General features: G+C 35.9%; 1 protein-coding gene across 1 annotated transcript; it reads left to right on the top strand.

The window, feature by feature from the left end:
• The first annotated feature begins 10091 nt into the window (after positions 1 to 10091).
• Positions 10092 to 12735, top strand: LOC110464798 (sodium-dependent glucose transporter 1A-like). The gene is made up of 3 exons (XM_021520229.1): positions 10092 to 10236; positions 10692 to 10977; positions 11483 to 12735. The coding sequence occupies exons 1-3, from the start codon at positions 10108 to 10110 to the stop codon at positions 12526 to 12528; spliced, it is 1461 nt and encodes a 486-aa protein (XP_021375904.1). The 5' UTR covers positions 10092 to 10107; the 3' UTR covers positions 12529 to 12735.
• Positions 12736 to 24588: the final 11853 nt, after the last annotated feature.

The following is a 24588-nucleotide window of genomic DNA, read 5'->3' as shown; positions in this document are numbered from 1 at the left end:
TTGAGATTGTCGTTATATATCGATATGCAGTCTCAATTCCTTTTCCATCCTGAAACACCGGATTGAATTTCATATTTTGTTTCTGTCATCGAGGTTTGACAGGTAAGGATATGCCAAATAAAAGTAAACAGTTTCTGTCTGTAACTAGTTATAAATCGGCGTGTGTTGTGAAAACGTAATACGTTGCTAAAAAGGTGCTCTGAATTCGGGATGGTTGTTTTCAAAAATTATTGTTGATTTCGACATAAATGCATTATCCATTGTTTCTTTGATGAGTGGTGGTGATGCATATATAAATTATGTAAAGACTATAACCAGACTTTCAAAAATGGTAATTAATTCGTTGATATTCTCAACAAAAGGAAATCAAAAGCTGATGGAATTTTAGACGATGTTTGGTTTAATGTCGGCTCTTTTTGAAGATATCTCACAGTAGAAAAATTAACAGAGCCTGGTTGATGACAAAAAGGATCTTCAGAAAATATCTGCATTTTTACCTTTTGTGCCTGTGGCAAGAAGAAAAGTAAAAAAGTCATAAAACACCGACAAAGAGATAAATGCAACGGACATCAGTTCCAAGATTTTCCGGATTTTTTTAAAGGCAAAGTGTAGACAGAGGAAGCAACTCTGTTTACGTACGCATGCTATGTGTTACCATTAAAGAGCTTCGCTCTTACTACGATGTTTCTTAAATAAATAACCTACTTTCGGTTTGATAAATCTGACGCGTTTACAGTGTAACTTTTAATCTGGTCGAAGTTAAGATATAGTGAGTGTATACGTAGGCGATGTATTAATATTCCCATCGTATCTATACGAGTGGCTGGGAGGTATGCATTACAATGTGTCTTATACAGTGTTCATACAAGGGAAAATCCTTATCATTTCTTTTCTGAGTGCCAAACTTATTCAAACGCTCGTGCAGTAACTTAATGCTTCAAACATTTATTAAATTAAATATGCAAATTAGTTTAAATTTGTATCTTTTTGACAATGAAAACATGGCGTTCGGTGTAAACTGTTTTGTATTTTAACATGTGCACTCCTACATAAAATCCAGCGGGAGACTTTGAACTTAAACTAAACTTTATCAATTTGTCTATTACAATTTACATCTAATTGACTTCTTTCTATTGTTGAAATTGAAATTATCTGTCTATGTCATCACTTGTATATATATATGAAATATTTGGCTGATAGGAGATGGCTTCATAAGTTGCTATAACTTGTGCCGAATCCTTTGTACCTATTTGGACTATAAAATATGTTTAAAGTTAAACCAAAAAGTAAACATTATATTTTATTATCGAGTGCAAGTATACTTCCTAAGACTGCATGCTTTGTTACGAAAATAGAACCAAAACATAATGTGTCTGAAATTACTTTACCTAATAGCGCTGAACAGTAATGTACCTTAATACGTTTGTAGACAGGATACGAGGACTCCCATGGTATTCATGGTTTTACCAGACCATTTAGTTGCTACCAGGTAGAATGGCATTAACATAATATCGTTCTTTTGAGAATCGTCATAATGAGTAGGTGTCTTTTTGTTATGAAGCATTATCTCAGTCCTTGGCGAAGCGTTCTTGTCACCAAAGGCGTCATCATACACACCATGCTCAGCTTATGTTTACAGTATTTGTTGATGTGGTGTTGCGCTATACGTATATGTTAGCTGTCTAATTTTCAGTGATCTACTGATGAACGGAATGCCTTTCGTTTACCCACGTACCAGATACATTGTTGTATCTGTGTTCAGGAGAATGTCAGGCACAAGAAAGAGGACATAATCAAAAGCATCTCTTCAAATTATCTACACTTGACTGATTATACTTGTATGTATAATGAGTCTAACCGATTCACGAATAACACGTGTACAGTGTACATGAGATTACGCTTCATAAGAGTCAGATATGTATAACAGCTAGTGAGAATTCAACTAGATGTATCGCAAAAGCCTACTAATATTGACACAGAGAATTAGAAAAATAAGTTCTGTATTTTATGTACAGAGAACATTGAAGAAACTATGCTTGATTTAATTCATTCATTCAATCAATCAAACATTTTATAGTTCTTACAACTTACTAGGCCCTCCATAGGAACGTGATCAACAATGATCTAATGTACTCACATTGTAGGTAACATTGGAGAAACAAAACTTTGGCCTATTGTATTCTTTGTTACGGGGACACTGAAGTAACTAATATATACACTTCAGTTGGGTTCTTTCTTTCAGTGTATGCATGTTTGGCGGAGACTTCTTGCAGACAACGTAGTCTGTAGGTTTTTATTAACGTGGATTAAACTATAACGTCTCTGTTAAATATTGCTGTTGATATTTAAAGTCTGCGTGGAGTCCTTGTCAATAATACTTACGTAACCTACTCATTAGCTGCAAACATGTTCTTTAAGTTTGGTTCCAGAAAGTGTAATCGTTGTTATTGTTCTTACTTTTTGACTCCAGAATGTGTGCTGTTACTGGTCTAACACTACCTTAGGCTGTTCTTGGTTCCTTGTCTAGAGCATTCAGAATGCATAATATATTTCACGGACTATTACACACGTATAGGTCTTCTCACCTGTTAAACATCTTACCTTAATTACTCTTAAGTAACTCACAAACATTTGGCATTCCTCGCGCGGTACCGTATAATAAACAATGAACAAATGATACTTAAGCAAGTAAGGAACAGCTACCTGCCTGAACCACTAAATCGTCAAAATTCACGACAGTGCAAGTCAGTTTTTGCTCGATTTTAACATTTTAAGAAAACCCAATCCTTCATATAATGATTAAAATGTAGTAACTTAAGTGATTAACTATTGTGGGACAGTAACCATACTGACAGAGTATCGTTATCACACACAAATCCGTCCGCCATAGTTCCGACCTGGTGTTTGTTCCTCGTTAAATACGTTAATGCAGGAACATCAGCACGTGTATGTAATTATGTCAGACATGTTGCTTCAAAGCCGGGGCACTCCGTGAGGTGATGTAACGGGGTTTATTACAATCTCTGGTACTAGTTAACACTTTATTGACATCTGTAACGGGGTTTATTACAATCCCTGGTACTAGTTAACACTTTATTGACATCTGTGACCGATGTCTCTAACAACAGTGGCTAATACATCGTGTATAAATTAAACTAGAGGTGTTTTGGAAGACACCATCGACTAACCCCCAAAACCTTGGTTACGCGAGAAATATTAAATTGTTTTGCTCAGTTTCTCTTAAATGGTGATGCTTGAAGTATATAGTAAGTTTTGATGCTTAACTTCCCTTTGTACTTTAATACAAAACTAGGTTTAATGTGTATATGCTGTCGAGCGTTTTGCTTCCCATTATAAGCACACAAATGGAAATGTTTCGGGTCGTCTAGCGAGAGTACGCAGTCCTCCAAACAAAGTCCCCATTATTCCTTTTTTGAGAAAAAATGTGAAGATGTAGCTTTTATTTCATTTTGATGTAGGTTTTATCGACCATTCTCGTGAATTTTTATTAAGCGCGATAGTGTTGGAATGTTATTCTTATTCCATATGCATAGAACACCACGTAAAGAAACCACTATACATTGCCGCCACGAAGTGATTGGTTAAAATCCATCATTGGATTATTTTCTGCTATCTCTAAAGCGCAAACGTTACTTTTTATCGATTCAATTAAATTATGCGCGTAAATAAAATTGTCCCGATAAAAATAAAGCACCTAGTTAAAAAAATAATTTTGAATAAGTCTTAAATGGTATTTTATTGAAAGACATTTCATTCAGGTGATATGTTGTTTTAAAATTTCTTGCACGTCAAGACAGTAGAGGGAAATTCTCTGTTTAAGGCATTCATACACTGCCTAATGTCAGCATCTGCAAACAAACTTCATGGGATAGACAATTTTAGCATTGTCTCTTGAGAGATCTGACCTATGAGAATAATTTATACGGATGAGTGCCGAGGTCCAATCACGGGGTATGTCACTGAACTGTGTTAAGGTGGGGTCATACTTTTGGAAACTAATGCAATTTTTCTATAGCATGTTCGGTGTACATTTCAAATAGGGTTCTCGACATACCTTTAGAGTTTAAGCAAGCCACCTTTCTATATCTACACTTGTCCTCAAAAATATGAAGAAAAGTTAAAAACAAAAAGGACAAACTTTCTTCTTTGTTTCAAAGCATTTTCTATAAACATATTCAAAACATGGATAAAAAACACTAATAGAAAATCCCATGTAAATTTGATAAATTTAGACAAGAGACAGTCAAGAGAACATGTGTTTATCTTGAAATAGACCACCATCAACTTTTTCTTTCCCCCTTTTGCTTTTTCACACTTGGAGTTCGATAATATTTCATTAAAATACGTTTGAATATATGAAAAGATTGAACTTATTAGTATTGTTATTATCAGGACTGTTTAAATGATAACTAAATGCGTGGTGTCGTTAGGTTTCTGTAAACCTTTCTGAAATTTAGCCAAAATGCACAACTTTCCACGCACTGGCATTAAAAAGTATGGACCCTCTTTGAAGCTAGTTATTTCAGCAAATAAGCTAAAAATGGCAAACTTTGAGTTTTTATAACCTTCTATACATCAGCACGTCATTACTTCACTGGTGAAACGTTAACTTAATGTATTTTTCACATGGACATTCTTAGAAATCTCAGGTTTATAAGAACATTTCATACAAAGAACCTAACAACCTCGCCATGTTTCAACATATGTATTTGAATATTCTTGAGCAATTAAGAAAAAGCAGTGAAGCAATACGTGAACTTCCTGTTCGAAGTTGAGTCGCCCCCGTAATCCATGTTGAATCATTAGTCGACTCTGTTTTATTAATTACAGTGTTTTGTTTGTTATCCCCCCTCCCCTTCCACCACCAACGCACTCACACACAATTCCTTTGCTACCTTTAGAACAAAACAGCGATTCGGTCCTACATGCACACCACGTCATTTCCTTAGAACTGTTGTTTCATTAACATAACATGTATTTCGCATTTTTCCTTTTTATTCGTTTTATTCCTTTTGTTTTCTGTAAAAAATCACAAAATTTTAACGCATTTAAGTATAATTGGACCTCGAATTCTGTCTACTATTTCAATTCTTGAATACTTAAACTTGATACAAATCAAAGAATAGACGCTGAAATTTTCCGACTCGATTGGAGTCAGCACAAAAATATAGCCTTTATTTTATACATGACTTTAGTAAGTAGTTATTTACCGACTTTTGTTATTATGCGGCCTTACCAGATATTGTCTAGTAATGTTTCACAGCCACGAAAACTACACGTGTTTAACAGAACAAATAAGAAATGCAGTCAACACCGCGTCTCATATTGAACATACCATGATCGAGTACATCAGTTAGATAAAAGAGAAAGCAAGACTGCGTTTCGTTTCATCGATTTCCCCTCGTTGAACGGAATATAGAGCAATTTACCTTTTAAGTCTTATAAATGTGTGATATCGTTACTTTCTTATATCCGCTTCCGGTATTCAGTATCACGGAAACCCTTGTGTCTGCAGACAACTTAAAGCATTCTGCATGCATGCCAAACTTTACGGTCGGTGTCGGAACCTTCCTTTAAGTATGGGATAAAATACCGTTGTGTCAAACATATGCCATGGTGTCAGTGGATTCAAGTGTAAATATCGCACTAGACTTGTTTGTATTACTTCTTGCAATTGAAGTGTTGATTTATGTGGCAATGGTATTTGAAGTGATCCAATGTGCAGATGTACAGGGTTGGGAAGGACGCCCAGATAGGAGCAGAACGACCACCTCTTGTAATTAAACTGTTTCTATATTAAATATTTTCCTCTTTCTTATTTGTTTTTTTAATGTAGGGATCGACAAATAGGGCAGGATCCATAGATGTCTTTCCCGTTAAAATTAAAATGACGTCTTGTCCCATCCTACCATTACTATACTTTAGCAAGTATCCAGCAAACGTTGTCTGTACAGTGATGTAATACTTATATAGCGTGTAAGTTTGGTCTATTCATTCATTTAAAATTAAGATTGAAATATATTAAAACTGTCTCTATTTGAAGTTTGTTGTTTTGAGAGTACACAGAAAGGCTAAAAATACCCCCTTTTAACATTTACGTTATTATGTAGTACAATTCTATTCAAACATATTTTCAAAGTTACACTGCAACGCATGATAGATTCTGGTGAAAAGGATATGTTACATACCAAAGAGTGAAGATCGGTCCTTAGGTAAATGTTGTATGTAACGGTAACCCAAAAATCAATACATTTTTTTTTGCATTTAACTGTGTTTTAGATAGGACTGAATCTTGCTTTGTCCGACTTCATGGGTGATGACTTTTGTCAATCTCGAAACAAATTTAATGTCAATGAATGCCTGCGTACATGCACATAAACTCGTGTCGGGATATCAAATAATAACATGTGTGGCATTTCTTTCATAACATATCTGCAGTTTTTCTAAATTTGCATGTTGTATTTTCTGAAAAATATTACTGATTGTTATTCTGTATTACTGCTATTTAGATGGTTTTCAAACGAATGATCTGATAGGCAAAAGCAAGCAATGATTTCAAACTGTCTTTGTCGTGCTAGTCTTATAAAGACAGAAGGTCCACAGAGTTCCGTGAAGGCACCTGTTTCTGAAGTACACAAAAACAACAAGAGAATACCGTAGTGTTAACAAAAGCGTAATTCAAACTCAAAATCGATGAAACCTGGGCATAATGAAACATTTATTTGGAGAATATTGATTTATATTATAAAGTACAACAATGATAGAGGGGTAAGCGTCTTCTTCTCCATCGACGTAATGTAATTCAAGGTCAAAACCAACTCATAACATTTCCTAAACGCGACAACCGGGATAGTGAACACGAAACAACAAGGCACAAAATGAACATAATATCGATATTCATATTGCACGAGGTTCCACACATTTTCCAATGTGATTATGATGTCGACCATAAAAATTGCCCACAATCTTATCAACCTGCATCCTTATAACCCCGCGTTGTAAGTTTGTCCGTCAGCGGTCAACATCTGTCATGAAATGATATTCGGAGCAGACTTTTGAATACTAAATCAACTGCGAGATACAAGCGTCGTTGTTTGGCAAAGCAGGCATGTTACTATCAAGAAAGGGAATGTTCACAAACTGGAATTGAAACCTTTCCGCTTATCGTACAACTTAGTAGTGTACTGTTCCTGTTACAATGATCGAGGAATGCGTCTGATGTTGACTGTTAGTGGCATTGATTTCAAGTTCACAACGTCGTATCTGATTGACGTTGTGAAATATAAGGACTTGGCAAGGTTTTTGTTACAAGACAAGATAATTTCTTCAAGAAATTCAACATGTTTAAAAATGACACGAGGAGAGGCACAGTTTGGACCTACTGGATACATGCAGTCTGCTGGAATACTTGCCGTACAAAGCTGTACAAAGATTTTCTCCTCCAGGAACTCAATCAAATCCGATTGCCTTCGGCCTTTGTCGTGGTTTTTTCTTCACAAAATGTGCTCCAAAATTTGTTACAATCTTATATATTCATATAGCCGTTCACTGTTCTTGGATAAGAAAGTTATCAAATCTAGATTACATTGCGTCACAATACGACACAATTTTGTTTTATTTATTTAAAAATAAATCGCTTGCCATCGTTTTGCCCATTGTAATGTGGATGTAATCTTCCACAGAAGCCATCTATAACACGAAACTCACATTCCAGTATCTAGCTGGGCCATAGTTGTATGAATTTGTATTATATGCCGAAGGCGATTTTTTAGCGTTTGTTTGTAGTTAAAAGCTTGGAACCAATATTTTTAGAATAACTACCAGAAATGATTAGGGTACTCCAGTATCTGAAGTACAGTGGTATACTCTAAGCGCAGATCTCATTTAATGTTTTGCAATAGACATAATTATTTTTGGAGAACTTATCACGCATCATACATTATACCATTAGCGATATACATGTTTGTTATGAAGAAAAACATTCTCTGAACCCTGTTCAACACTGAAAATGAAAATATTTTACTCTTTCATTTGACATTTTTTTAATATTGTTGAAATTATGGAATAGACGAAGATAAGCTATAAGAACCATTCCAGCTTTTATTATCATAGGTCTTCCCTTTTATGATGGTAACATGTATTTACTTTATGCTTCGAATCTTATTTAGAATGACTTTTAGACAAGAGTAAAAAAAAGAAGAATGGTATCGCTCAAGGTTTCCTAAATGAGATTCTATCAAATTCATTTAATCAAAACTCTTGATATCCCCTAGGAAATCGTCATGATTTTATTGTACAACATTAAGACTTCTAGTCCAAATTATTATCCTATGAATAATCTTGATATTACTAAAATCTATCTATTCTCTAAACATATTCTAAATAACCAGTTATTTCATGTTTGGTCCAGGAAAAGAAAATATTTCTAAGCTGTCAGCCAGTTTTTCCCATTTCTCTGAAATCAAGCATCTGCAAACAGGTTTGATTTTTGAAAGAAATGCTTAAAGTAAACTTATACTAAATATTCATACAAAGTTAAGATACATCTAGAGTGTATAAAATAATGATTGATTAAGAGGCAATATCGTCTCTAGACCAGCCCGTATCTCTGGTTCTCCATGTGAAATTGATTAAGACTTCATTTCATTGACTTAAATGAAATAGTTATAGAATTATGCTTATATGGCAGTCGAGATCAAGAATAGAAGACAATAATGCAGTATTTTGAATTGTTTAAAAAATACAAAAGCCAGTTTTATGTTTAAAAATTTAACCTTTCTGAATTTCAATTGTGATAATGTGTGTAGTTCTTTCTCGTTTTCTTCCTTTTCTTTTGTGTACTTTTGATGTGAAAATATCTATAATTTTTGTCAACTTATGCACTTTGTCGTAAATTTGATGTATTATTCAAAATATTATGTGGACCTTTCTTGACATTTAACAAAAATCAAATAAACATTGACGTGTATTATATATATCGACACTATAAGATTCCGCTTCTCATATACATGTAATAGGATAATACATAACTAATGTGATTAACCCCTCGGCTAGCGTAAAATTGTGACAATCCTATATTGTTTACACTGTTGGAGTTACTTCCTTGCACAATAAACCCCATTTGAATAATTCGTATACTATAAACATACGCTTGTACCAGTTTTGTATGAAACTTTATCGTTGGTATGACTTTTTGGCCCATATATATATATATAGGACACGTCAATTAATAAATTCTAACCGGAAAATGGATCACAGTGTGCGGTCATACGTAAATAAGCTCCACAGTAAAAATCACAACATATGACTGGTTCGTTGGTTTATGTTTTTACATGAGCTTGTATGGCACTGATAATTAATTGAGAGATTATANTACTCAATGGGGATGGTCTCTCAGTAGAGTATGAATATAATCAATGGGGATGGTCTCTCAGTAGAGTATAGATATACTCTATGGGGATGGTCTCTAAGTAGAATCTAAATATACTTAATGGGAATGGTCTCTCACTAGAGTATGAATATACTCAGTGGAGATGGTCTCTCAGTAGAGTATAGATATACTCTATGGGAATGGTATCTAAGAAGAATCTAAATATACTCAATGGGGATAGTCTCCCAGTAGATAATAAATACAGTCTATGGGGATAGTCTCTCAGTAGATAATAAATATACTCTATGGGGATAGTCTCTCAGAAGAGTACAAATATACTCAATGGGGATAGTCAATCAATAGAGTTAAAATATACTCTGTATCTAATTTTTAAATTCACAACACAGCATCTCGACCCAAATTAAATTATATAAGGTAAAAGTTGTTTTTGTAAAAAGTTAAATTTAACAATCAAACTCATGTATCTGCAACACTGCTATGCTTTACATAGCTATACGTAGCGTAGCGGTATTTCGTATATGTATTTCAATCATATTAGGAAAAGTATGGATTTTTACGAAAAATATTAAAGGTGATAGATCTGTAATTTGCATTATACTTACAGCTGATAATATCTGTCGTACGATCGTGTTGTTATCAATTTTTATAATATTTTATAATTTAACTCTACCACCGGGGCCAAAGTTCGCTCAGTAATGGAGCAGGAAAGAGATATAGAGGAGAATCAGACCAGTCGTGGTGCCTGCCCCTGCCAAAACATCGATAATGTGCAAAGGAAGAACTTTTTCTATTCAGTTTGCATATATGCCGCATTCTTTTCAATCGTAAGTAAAGAATGGTCAGTGAAACCAATTTATTGTCGTTTTTATGTATATCTTGTTTGATGTTCGGATAAAGTGGAATATTGTTCTTTTAAATATTCAAAGGAATAAAATTCATAGAATCTCACTCCTTACTTTCGTTATTTATTTTTGATGATATTATCTACGTTGCTCTCATTTTTTTTTTTAACATATTTTTTTTTGAAATTTCAATGTTTAATGCTGAAAGTGAAACAATATGCAACCTTTTTTTACATACGAGTACATTTCGAGGAATGAAAATTGGTTGTGCATAGCTTATCACTCATCAGACAACGGTGACATATTGCACTAGTATCACTAATATTAATCTTGATTGTGCCAAAGTATTACAAATCAATGAGTTTATTATTGAAACACCTTTATTGATAAATTATCTACATTATGCGTGACATATTGTTTTATCCTTATCCTTACAGGGTTGGATTAGAGGACTATATGGACCTGCCCTAATCGACATATTGTTCATAAGTGGAGTGACTTTAGACCTGGGGTCGCTAGTGTTTACGTTTAACTCGGTTGGTTATGCATTTGGATGTCTGGGCGGAGGATATCTCTCAGACAGAGGGAACCAAAACATGATGTACGGAATCAGCCTACTTTTACTTAGTATTCTAATCGGCGTCACTCCATGGTGTTCCGTGTTTGTACTGATGATAGCCGTCCATTTTGGACAAGGTGTCGTCACTGGTATTGTAGACACAGGTAAATATATCCGGCATTGTTTATATGGCAACTTCTTGTTTGGTTTTCCTCACACCATTTGTTCATTGCAATTTGAAATAAATCCAATTTGATGTATCTTACATATCGTCTTCACAAACGTGATTTTGAAAAACACATTAAGAAGATAATGACGATGAACTGGCTCAACCACTTTGAGCACACCCTGTCCGTCAATATCATCATTTAATGTGCACTGATTATATTTAGTCGATGAATATCTTCGCAGCCTGAACAATTAACGTTAATGTTAACCCTGCGAATGTGTTTTCCTTCTTATGAAGCTGAGAGACTATTGGCTATTAAAAGTATTGTTAGAAATTAAGACCCCGCGAACAAGTTCCAGGAACGAAGAAGTTTGACTGACCGAAATGAAAGCACTGTACCATCCTAGAATCTGTGTAATTAGACGCTTTAAATGTTATGCATATTGCTGAGATTATTTTCCCATTATTTTGCTTATGGACGTTTGGTATCCATGTTTTAGTTGGTAATGCTGAAATCCTGTCCCTTTGGCGTGATGATCGGATGATGTTCTTCTTCCTGGAGCTGATGTTTGGGACTGGCATCTTTGTCTCACCGTTCTTGGCGGCGCCGTTTCTCTTGGACTTAGACTCCACATTACATATTTCCATGGACGATTTTAACAATGTGACATTACCTGGTAAAATGCAACAAAATAATACCACCAATAACACCTTGTTAACTACACAAAGCTCTCAGCTTTATATTCCATATATCGTAACTGCATGTCTGAACATAATAATTTGTTTGCCATTCTTTGTTCTGTGCTTAAGGAATGTCTGTAAAAATTTGAAAGAGTCGCGTCAAGTGGAATCTCCGACAATCAATGAAATGGAGAATGAAGGAAGTTACATTGTTTTGCCATTGAAATATATCATTTATTTTGTTGTGATCGGTAGTAGCCTTCTGTTTCTAGGGATGGCTTTGGGTGAGGGGTTCATATCCTACCTAGCCGTGTATTGTGTAGACCAGTTGGGGTTTACTACCGCGGAAGGAGCTCTAATCAGTGCCATTTCTGGAGGAAGCAATATAGCAGCTATCGTTGTGGCATTATTCGCCTCTTGTTTAAACACGCTGGTATATCTAGGCATACATATTGTCGGTACCTTGGTTAGTGTAGGTGTGTTCCTGCTCTGTTCGGTATTTAATTTTACTGCTGGAGTGTGGCTGTTGGCAGGAGTCATAGGATTTTTTAGAGCCATGATATTTTCACTGACACTGACATGGACTAACGAATATATTACACCGGTCACTGGTAGGATCGCCTCATTATTCATGGTGAGCACGAGTGTTGGGTGTGCGGTTGTTCCAGTCCTGCTTGGCGCGCTGATGGAGACGTACAGTAACCAATGGTTCTGTTATCTCTTCCTCATCCTGGGAACAATGGTCTTACTGCTATATATTGCTGGTGTCCTTCTAACAAAACATATTGTCATGCTGTACGGGAAAACTGATGAAAGGGCAAAAGACAGTAACAGACTGGAAACAGAACCATTGCAACCCGAATAGATATCATGGAAGTTTTTAGTATGGAAAACGTTCGAAAACGGTTTGGTTCTGTTTGTTATTTACATAACGTTTCGAAATGGCGGACAACAATGTAAAAATACAATTTATTGTTATGGTTACTATGTTTTCGATATGCTTTGGTCGACTCATTCTGAAAGTTTCTTTCAATTTCTTTTGGTGTATCTACAAATCCAAATAATGTAAAAAGAAAAGTTGGTGTATATTATGTGACCATTGTTAGCCTATTGTATTAATTGACAACAATTTACAAAATAAAGATTCGAGGTCGCATTGACGTTAATGAAAATCCAAGTTCATGGAACTTCTTTACATTTGGTCACGCTGGCTTCGCCATTCCAAAATCATTGATTTAAGTAATCTATTTATTTTAGCGTTAATATTAACAATCATTTATATAACATTAATCATTTGTTCTAAGATGATGACATTTGGCAAAGAGGTTCCCAAGATATCCAACATTGATGCAATGCAGCGTTGTTTGGCCTGTTTTCGACTTATCTTCTTATTCGAAATATCCAGACAGACGTATGCACTAGTGGTATTGTAATCTGTTTGCTGCAGGTGTTGAAATTTACTATAAAAGTAACGTTCCGTATTTATTCCGTCTTTACGTATTGCATAGTTATCTTCTCTCGTGAGCAGGTATTGGTTGTTACGTCATTGGTTTGTGTGAGAAAGTTGCGTCGTTTTCTCAAAAAATGATGACGTTACTCTCAAAAACAAATGACGTTACAATCAATACCTGCTCACAAGAGAAGATAACTCTGCAATACGCAAAGATGGAATACTGAAGTGAAGGGTAAAACTTGGTGGTTCTGTTGTACGGCAATCAAACATACGTTTTGTTTACCTGCAATGCATTGCGAATGTGATTTCACAACATGGATTTTATTGCCTCTTGCAGATGACGGTCTCGACCCGATGAATATGAATTTTGTCTTTAGGTGTTTACATTACGGTACAATTTGTATATAAACAAGATGTACAGGCTTTTTTTTTATCTTATAATCCGAGGTATGTTTGATATTTCCAAAAGGGGGAAGATGATCATGATCTAATGTTCCAAAACCACGACACCTAATTCTGTAAAATACAGGTCGAACCTCGTTATCTCAAACTCGTATAACTCGAAGACCCCGTTTAACTCGAAGTATTTCATCAGTCCCGGCCAAAACTCTTCTTAATCTTAGTAATAAAAACTCTGGTAATTCGAACTCTGAAAACTCGAAAAACTCGGATATCCCGAAGTGAAATATCGGTCCGAACAACGAAAATCCTACATAAAAATATCTCCTACCTCGAAGTTTCTTAAGATTCACAAGTCTATCATATATTCTTTAATTATTTGATACATATTAGACGCAGTGCTACGGTAAAACATCGTTCTCTTAGAGCAGCTTACGCTCGGTCATAATTTCTTCGATTAAACTTATGGCATTAAACTGTGTTTGACTGTAACAACACTTTGTACAAATAAAGAAACAAACTTCATCAATGTTGATTAACAACAATAAGTACTTACGGCGAGCCCGTAAACAATTTGAATAGCACTTTATTTACACCAAAGTTGCCGACACATTCTAACCGGAAAATGGGTCACAGTGTGCGGTTATACAGTAAAAATCACAACCTAGGACTGGTGCGCTGGTTTATGTTTTTACATGAGCTTGTATGGCACTGATAATTAATTGAGAGATTATAGGAACAATACGATAATTATTGTTGAGTACGTCGTGTTGAGGAGATGTCAAGTGTCATTGGGTTCTATAAATGTGGATATGTTTCCTGATTAACTCATGCCCATTTCGGAATGTCGAAATCAACTGAGCAATCCAGCGTGTACGCTCTTATACAGTGATTTGTATAAAGACTTGCGCACTTTCATTTCCGCATTGAAATTTCTATCAGCATAGCACGAGGTCGGAGACAGCATGTGTGTTTATTGTAACATTAATCAATTAATGAATATGATTATGAATAAGTTGTTATTTTTTATTTTATAGTTATCTTTTTGTCATTTATCGACTGTTTAAATACGTTGATTGTCAGAGAAATCAATGACATATATAGCCTCATATTGGACCAAACACTTTACCAAGCTTTATGCCAAACATAGGAACTCGCTTAACTCGGATACTCGGATAACTCGAAGTTTCCCAACGATCACCGTCGACTTCGAGATAACGTCGAAATATTTGATAATAATATGAAACACTTCTGTTGGAATATTACATAATACCGGTGAAAAGATTTGGTACGTTTATGTTGTACATTTATATACAACGGTTTCCTGTGGAATGTTTGCCATTCTATAGTTGAACAAAAGAACCTTCATAATAAAATGTAATTTCAAGATCACACAGATTTCAATGGTAGCGTATGAAGATATATATCTACATAACACATTTTGAGTTGTATACAGAATAATGGATAATTATGTGAAGTGAAATGCCACAAATATGTCTAATTATCCACCTGGAGTTGACATGATTAACAACGAACGACAAAATGAAAAACTACTGTAAGAAAAGAAAACAAGAAAATACTGAACCGTAAATGAAGAGATTAACACCGAGATTTTTGACAGAAGTAAAAGGAGAAACGCATACGTATGTGCTTGGCATGTCTTCGCATTGTACGAGGTCACCGAACGCTTATTAACGCTATACACAGTGTAGACATAATGAGACCTGCAGGTAATAAATTAAAGGTTGTGTCTAGGATGTAGTTTACAACCGTAAAACCACACCGATTTAGCGAGCAAAAGTGTGCACTGGATTGTTTCGGGTAGAGGTTTGAAATTGCTTTACACCATTATAAATTACAGAACAAACTAAACAACCCATCTAATGACCGAATAAAGGTGGTCCTACACACATGTAACACAGGGACCTGAGAATTTTTTACAGCTATAGTTTGACCTTTACTAAGGCGTTAAGAGTAATTTTACATGTTTTATGGGTTAAGATCGACTTTCATTGGGGTGGCATTTTTTGTCGGAAGTCGATCTAAACCCCAAAAACATGAAAAAATTGCTCTGAACGCCGTAGATGTAAAAATTTCTCAGGTCCCTGTGGCATGCAAGTGTGTACATAACTTACATCATGAATACCGGTAAATTCAATGACACAATGACATTTTCGTCGGTTTGAAATGTAATCTGATAATTTGAATATTGTAATTGCATTATGCTTAGATTCGTACAAATGAATCGTACATCTGATGAATTTTGTAAGTATCTTATTTTTGTCTGATTCTGTGCACTTACAACCCGTGCAGGTTTCGGGACAGCAGAGGTCGTAAGAGGCGAACAATGTGCCCCATCCCTCTTGCAGAGTCGGTTTCTTCCATGTACTATGTTGGCGAACAATGTGTGCTCATCTGCAAAATAAGTGTCTTCTTCCGTGTCTTCTTTTTGTGAAGCGGACATAGAAGAGACCAAAATCGATCCGCTGCACCTATTGCTGTTTTCTTCCCCCTATTTTTCCTGTTTTCTTTCTTTGTACTTTTTCTTTTAGGTGGTACCGCCCTAGGAACTCGTACTCGTATGATCATGGCTGTTATTTTTTATATACTGCGTCGTCAGAGCTAGTCAAAAGTGTTAATCTGTAAGATTACATATAATCCACGCCTCATATGTGTATAATGTTATCAAAATATTGCATAATTGTTGAAAAAACGAATCCTTACCAATGCAAAATCTCTTTTACAAAATTAACCAAATCCGTCTTTGGGATAAAAAAGGAACGACCGCCGTGACAGATCACGCGTGATGTTATCTCAATCATCCTGTCTATATATGGCCTGCATGGCCAAATTAGTATTACAACTGATGCCGCCATGTTTACTACAATTTCTATATTGGGTCATGACATCCCTATTTGGACGTCTGACCTATATCGGAAGAGAGACGAACTTTCCAACATGGCGGTCAAATCAGATTTCAATTGCGCTTGCTACGTAAACTTGATAATTTAACGACATTTTAGGCATAGTTTAACTTCAAGTTGTGCAGGATATCAACAAAAATAGTTCATATCACATTCCTATTTATGGATACGGACTAATGCGCTGTCAATTAATTCAAAAATCGCCCCGGTTTGATTCACACCGGGCTTGCTCCATTACAAGGCATGGGTTCGATTTAATACCCGGCCGGGGCAGAGGAGGCCTGATATTAATATTGATACTAGTTTTAAAACCCCAAACAAACAAATTCACGTAATCACATGACAGAACTAGCTGGAGATAAATACGCAAGAATACACGCTCTGAAATACGATTTTAAACAAATTTGGGGGAAATGTTCATTGCGCAAATAACCTCTGAGGTCTCACTTTCATTCCATTCGTGTTTATAAGATACTTCTTTTTCTATTTTTCAAGTATGACAATTTTCTAACCATAATCTGAACCTCTAGAGCGAGTTTATATTGTATTGTAGGTACATTATAACTGTTAAAATGGTTTTCTATAAATACGATCTAGAAAATCAATATATATACATGTATATAAAATAACGGGTCGTAAATTGAGCTGTTAAATATTTTTTTGTGTGATTTACCTTTGTTGCAAAGTGTTTGTGTTATTTCGTTGACACACAGGTAGTGTGATCACCGCCTGCCTGATAGCAATATCCGGTGTCGTCAATGCAGTGTTTATTCCGAACAGTAACAAATTTTGCGTGTTCACTATTGACTATGACAAATATCAAAGAAATGTCTGTATATGGTATGTTGATAATTGATAAAAAATAGGATGTTAGGAGGCACCTATTAAAAAGATGTAGTATTTGCATACCATTTCCTTTTTCTTTTGAATGGAATTTAACGTCTTCTCAACAGACAGGGTCATAGGAAGGCAACCCTGGAAATAGAACAGACAGGAAAAGGAAAAGATCCCAAGTTTTGCATTGCGGGCAGCAAATCAATGTTGTTTGTTTCAATTTACTCTTAAAAGAAGAAAGAAAAGAACATGGAATTTAACGTCTTCTGATCAACAGACAGGGTCATAGGAAGGCAACCCCGGAAATAGAAAAGATAGGAAGGAAAGAGTTAATAGAAAATATAGGAAAAGGAAAAGATCCCAAGTTTTGCATTGCGGCAGCAAATCAATGTTGTTTGTTTCAATTTACTCTTAGAAGAAGAAAGAAAAGAACATGCCCCCCCCCCCATTCCCTAGGGGGAGAGGGTCCCACATATGTCGCCTATTATTGGTTTCTCCAATGCTCCAGGAGCAAGACACGAAGAAACCTGATTCTGTTTGTAAATTGAGGGTGCACATTAGTCGCCTCTTATAGTCATGCAGTGCGGTGCAGCAGTCATATTCTTTCTTCGAACCTGTACGTGTTAATTGAGTGTTTGTGGATGCAGAAAGCGAAACAAAACACACATTAAAATTCACGATATTTATATGACCCTTATTCTCTTTAAAAAGACACGGAATGATCAGGTGCCAGTTGTTGACATATAAAGACAATGTTAAATTGTCTTACTTGATAAAGTGGTCATTGTTCCTTTTCATATCCTAAGTCTTCGTGATTATATCAATGAAAAAATACAGCTACAGGCAAAATACCAGTGTTTATTTTTATTTTTTATTCAAAAGAATCTATTAAAAGATTTACACATGTGACCTTGAAAGTCAGACAAGGACATTAAGTTGAACAGACTTTATAGCCTTTCATACCAGCATGCTTCTGGCCAAATAACATTGCCTTTGACCTTTAGATTATTCAGAGATTATTTAAAGATTTCAACATATTTGACCCACGTGACCTTGCAAATGGGTGAAGGTCATTCATTTGAACAAACTTGGTAACCCTTCATATACCACCCTGGTCCTTTTGGTAATAAAGTCATTTATAGTTTTCAACATATTTGACCCCTGTGACCTTGAATATAATTCAAAACATGTTTTTAGAACACCTTATCGTATGAGTCCATAATCGGATGTTACTGTAATATGAAATAGGGCCCCACTTTTTGTTTCTCTTATTCCATGGAAAATTTCACAGACTTCCACAGACAGAAAATTTTACAGAATAATGTCTTTTCTGGTACCGTGTAAATGGGACTCTGTTCCGTTTACTTTAAAATATGTTTTTCAGTGGCGGGAAACGTTATAAATGTGCGAGTCTACTTAGGCCGACAGTTCGGCAGTCGAATTGCCGTCCTTTAATCTGCCACTACTAAACTAAAATTAATTTTGCAAGTTTACAAGAAAAGACTCCAGGAGCTGACCGATAGAACAATTGATCCCCTTTCCATCTGCATGCCAGCGATATTGATTACAGCGCTCTAGAAAACACCAAACTGCATTTCCGTTCGGTGTTTATCGCACTGTCAAATCAAATGCTAGAATATGGAAAGAGATGTGAAGAAATGACACCAGTCAATCAGTGATAGGAGAGAGAAGCAACAGAGAAATGCCACCGGTCAATCAGACCGTGTTCATAAATGGGACTCTGTTCCGTTTACTTTAAAATATGTTTACTGAGCAATGAACACGGTCTGAAAAGACACACAAAGTAGTGGTAAATTGCACAATAATAATTAGCATGAATTACGTATAGAAACTAATCATAACATACAATCCTCTACCGTGGAAATATGTAAATTATACGTTTATTTGTAGGTCCTCGCTTGATCCACTAAGCCTTTGGTCATATGCATCAGGGCGTTTTAATTCATCGCCTCTTCACACTAATTTTGCTATATATGGTCACATTGAGTCTATGGATAATCCGAAACAGCAATAATATCGCTAAAACACGTTCTAATTGCGGAAAAAATACGTCGCCCGCTGGTTCTATTACAACATGATGACTGTAAAAAAAATCTACAAGCAGTAAATTATAAAGTAATATAAAATTCTGACCCCATGTGCCTTGTAATATCTTGTGATATCGATCTTGTTCTGCAACATTGGATACATTGATTCGAGACATCCTATGAATTATCGCTACAAATCTGCACCCCTCTTTGATATGGGGGGAAAACTGATCACGATGTACCTTTCTAACATTGTCCCGTTATGTCTATTTTAGTTTTAAATAAGACACATTTTAGTTACATTTTGTACCCGTTTTAATGTAAAAGATTTTGATTAAAAAAAAAATAGAACAAAGAATCGTTTGTGATACGTGCCATGTAAATAACCCCCTTTTTCACGCCTCTGCAATAGGACCCCCGAGGGCATCAACATCAACATTGATGCCCCCCGTAAAATAAAGAAGAAGAAGAAGAAGAAGAAAATAACCAGAGACCTATATTAACCCTGTTAATATGTTGATAGAATAGATACGTCTCTAGTTTACACATCTCTGTTATATTATATACGTCTCTGTGTTTGCAGTGGGTAACACTTCCCTGACGTATCAAACCTTTGCTGAGGTTCGTGTAGGGACAAGAAGTATTTATTTGCATGTAGTAGAAACAAACAGGAAACTAAAACGCTTAGTATATTTCCAGTGCAATTAGACGCTGACTTTGGTGTTTATTTACCAAAGTACTAATACATCTCGTATATAATATACTTCAGCAGAAATACCTGTCCACAATAACTGCACCCCATTCACCCCACGTCATGCTAGCCACTCGACCAATGAACGTGCACATAGAACGAGCCCGGGCTTCGCGCACACAACTTCCCGCGCTGTCAAACCTCATGGGGTGAGTTCTGATTTTCTTGTACACTATGGCGAAATCTGCTTTGATGGCGTTGTCTGACCTATATGTTTACTCTCTGATGTAATGAGTTTTGATATTGATCGCTTACATATGCATTTATTGGTAAATTATCACCTTTTAATGCCAAATATCGTCAGAGACTTATTATACGTCGTTGATATCGTGCACATCAAAATGACTTATATAGCCATCAGTTACTGATCATTTGACATTAGTTCAAATGCTTCAGCTTGACGTCCTTGATGGCTGCATTCTCACTTAATTAAATGTACTCTTACGATTTCAACTTTATCCATTTTTGCTAAAAAAAATAAAACTAGACATGCGAGTAGCTCTGACGTCACATGATAAAAGCTCACAGTGGGACAAGTGCCCCCCCCCCCTCTTTCATGCCCACCTCCCTCTTTCATGGGACAATGTCAATATAGATGGATGTTACGAAAGTTTGGTGAAAGGCGTGTCTTTTGAAGGTTTCGCACTAATTGACCATTAGCCGTTTCGATGTGACCTGGGGGAGTCTGCACCATCTTATTCGGTACATAATCTGATTCTCTGTTACCTCCGACATCACTAGGCCTGTAAACCTCGATGTAGAATCACACAGCGACCTGAGAATTTGTTACAGTATTGCTATATTTAGATCTAAACATAGGAGTTAGGATTCTGATAACCAACACAGGCAGATTAGCAAAATAATGCATCAAAATTAAATTTCCTTTCTGATGTGAAGTTGAAAATATGATTGTTTATGGATGATGCACAATGACAGAAATAAGGCAGTCACCTGTAGATCACCTGGGATCTAAAAACGATGGTATCTCGTGGTGAATCTTGTAACACAAGATGTTCCTGCAACGGAAATTTAAGTGTTTTTGGAATATCCTGATATCCTTATCTTTATAATTTTAATAAAATTTTGGAAGATGACTCCTTGGTCCGAATGGTTGGTAAGTGTGTTTGGTTTGTCGCCAGTCGTATCGTAGGAGGCGGGAGTGTCAACCATATCCAGGCTGTCCTGTGACCCTAGCCTACTCTATTGTGTTTTTGTTTTGTTTTTTCTATATTTTGGAAGTCCGTTTAGTCATCTTGATAAATTAATCTTAAAAGAATCTTCCTAGGTTTCGATTGAATTTCCATTCTACCAGTAGTTAAAAATTTCACTATATATGATTTACTAGATGATCGCTGTGGGATGGGAGACAATCCTATCTGTAGTCGGGTATTGTGAAGCTCAAATGTCGAAAAGTAGAGGTTTTCAATTGGTCAGGTTTGTGTGAATTTCGATCCTACTTGAAGCTGAATTGTGGTTCAAAAATTGTTTATATACATGATTCACTAGGCCGTGTTAGATGACCTATGCACTTAAATTCAGGAGAGAAAAACTAAATATCAAATATTGGGCTAGAAGTCAAACACTTGGACCAGATTTCCCGCCGAAGCAAATTGTCTTAGCGGTCAAAGATAAAACTCGTAGTAACAAAATCAAAAGACATCAAAAACCTCCATATAACCATACAGTTAATCAATTGATCAAAGAACATCAATTAGATCACATTAAAATATACTACTCACATTTTGCTAAGGATCACCTATATTTTGAAAAATAAATTCAAAATGATAGAAAGGATATTATATTTCTCTTCCGTACTGTTTTGGGTAAATATGTTAGCCTTCCAAATCGTCCTGTGTGGGTGTGTCCAGTCAACCATAAATGCAGGTGCATGCTTTTCCAATCGTATTCTAAACAGGAAAAAGAGTGACATTTACACAATACCATTTAACGAAAATGTACTTTCTATTACTTCTTTCACTGAGCACTTTGTATACTGTCTGTATCCCAAAAATTTTCACTGATCAGCAATGATATATCTATGACTTTAAAGGGTTATGTTTTGTGTAATACTTATTCATCATGTTGGAAAATGATTAAAATTCATCACAGTAACTGCATTTCATGGTTCAATGATAGTTAATAGGATACTTGTTGATTCATGAAGCTGACGAAAGGAAAGGATATAAATATAAATAGAATATGGGTCAAAACCTTAGGCCCCTCAGTCTATAGCTTCATGTATAATAAACCCTTCATTCATGAATTACTGTTACTATAAAGATAGTGTTGATCAATTAAAATTATATTCAAGCTAGTTTTAGTTCAAAATGTGGGCTCCACTGTTCCCCCTCGCTCCCAACATGTCTACAAAGTTTGAAGCCCATACATGAAACTGGCAAAGATATATAATGCAGATATTATTTGAGAATGGTCAAGTTGAGGTCACTGACCACATTTTAGGGTGTGGCCACCACCTGCTGATACCAATGTATAAAGTTTAATGTCCATTCATGAAACAGCAGTTGACATATGCTCCAAACTATTTCATTTTTAGCTCACCTGCCAGAAGGACAAGTGAGCTTATGCCATGGTGTGCGTCCATCAAATATGTTAAAAAATTTAAATAACTACTTCTCAATAACCAAAAGGCCCAGGGTACTGGTATTAGGCCTGTAGCATGCTGGGATGAAGGGCTACCAAGTTTTTTCAAATGAATGACCTTGACCTACTTTCAAGGTCACTGGGGTCAGATGTCTTAAAATCTTCAAACGACTTCTCTTTAATAACCAAAAGGCCCAGGGTACTGATATTGATCCTGTAGCATGCTGGAATGAAGGGCTACCAAGTTTGTTCAAATGCATGACCTTGACCCACTTTGAAGGTCACTGGGGTCAGATATCTTAAAATATTCAAACAACTTCTTCTCTATAATCAAATGGCCCAGTGTACTGATATTGGGCCTGTAGCATGCTGGGATGAAGGACTGCCAAGTTTGTTCAAATGAATGACCTTGACCAACTTTCAAGGTGACAGGAGTCAAATGTCTTAAATTCTTCGAATTCTCAATAACCAAAAGGCCCAGGGTACTGAAATTGGACCTGTAGCATGCTGAGATAAAGGACTACCAAGTTAGTTCAAATGAATGACCTTGATCCACTTTCAACCTAATGTCCTTGTTTGACAATCAATGTCACAGGCGTCATATCTTTCAATCTTTTAATAGGTTCTTATGACATCTTATGATTACAAGTGTGAGATTAATACCTAGTGAGCGATGCAGGCCCATTGGGCCTCTTGTAGTACTTACCAAGGGAAAATGTCATTGTACCATAATTTAGGTTGTGACCCATTGCCTTTCTATTATGCAGTCTTTTATGCCCATTCCTGGAACAGCAGCCGATATAAGTTAATATATGGTCAAGTTGAGGTCACAGCGACCTTGTAATGGGATGTGACACTACCATCAAATAATGTACCTATATAAGTCAGTGCCCATTTATGGAACAGTGGCAGGTATATGTTCCAGTGTCCTATAAAATATTCCATTCTATTTGTAAAGCTATAATTATGTTTTATAATATAAACATGACGGCTATGGACTTGATGTAAGTTGAACAATATACACAAAATGACCCTTCAAACGATCCACGAATCATGCACACAAGAAGATTTACCCCGATATGTTTCTTACCTGAATTTGCCATTGCGAAGTCCAACTTTCAATTTTCCCATTGACCCAATCGTTTTATACGATCTTTAAACTTATAACGTTATCCAATTTCAGTTGTGGAAAATTATTGTATAGAGATGTCCATTTATGCAACATCTAATTTGAATCAACTCCTTGCCAATAAACGAAGATTCGGAACATTTTCTATTTCCATTTGAACATTGAAACAGGTCAAATTTGTTTGTGTCTTCAGTACTTCAGTACTTTGATTCAAACAACAATCACGGTCCCATCGTTAGATAAATGTTGAAAATTACAACTAATAACTTGAAGTAAAACAACTACATGTATCTGTTGTATCTATATGAGAACATTGAGATGTCCATGGGCCATTTTAACATCTAAACACGCAACACTTCAGTGTATAAATACATGAAACATTTTTAGCTTACCTGGTTCGGACCAGGTGAGCATATATGCCATACCTAGCGTCTGTTGTCCGTCGTCCGTCAACTTTACACTACTAGTCATGAACCACTGAGCGGATTTTAACAAAATTTGGTGAAGAAGAACCAATTTTGTATAAATGGTGGGTCTGGCCCCCAAGGGGCCCGAGGGGCGGGGCCAAATAGGGGAAATATAGCAAATTCTGCTTTAAAATCTTCTTCTGTAGAAATGAAAGGATTTGTTCGATATTTGGTCAGAAGCATTCTTGGGGGAAGGGGAAGAAAGTTTGTATAAATGGTGGGTTTGGCCCCCCTGGGGGCTGAGGGGCGGCGCCCCATAGGGGAAATGTAACAAATTCTTTAAAATCCTTCTTCTTCTGTAGGAATGGAATGATTTGTT

Source organism: Mizuhopecten yessoensis, unplaced genomic scaffold (genome assembly GCF_002113885.1).
Source record: "Mizuhopecten yessoensis strain PY_sf001 unplaced genomic scaffold, ASM211388v2 scaffold11033, whole genome shotgun sequence".
Classification (NCBI taxonomy): Eukaryota; Metazoa; Mollusca; class Bivalvia; order Pectinida; family Pectinidae; genus Mizuhopecten; species Mizuhopecten yessoensis.
The sequence above is the reverse complement of the archived record's forward strand: the minus strand, read 5'-3'. Positions and strand labels throughout refer to the sequence as shown.

What these genes read in the sequence shown, in the direction of transcription:
- LOC110464798 (XM_021520229.1), top strand. Translation starts at nt 10,108, where the DNA reads ATGGAGCAGGAAAGAGATATAGAGGAGAATCAGACCAGTCGTGGTGCC. An exon ending in ATGCCGCATTCTTTTCAATC is followed by an intron (nt 10,237 to 10,691) that starts GTAAGTAAAGAA and finishes TTATCCTTACAG; the next exon opens with GGTTGGATTAGAGGACTATA. An exon ending in CACTGGTATTGTAGACACAG is followed by an intron (nt 10,978 to 11,482) that starts GTAAATATATCC and finishes TCCATGTTTTAG; the next exon opens with TTGGTAATGCTGAAATCCTG.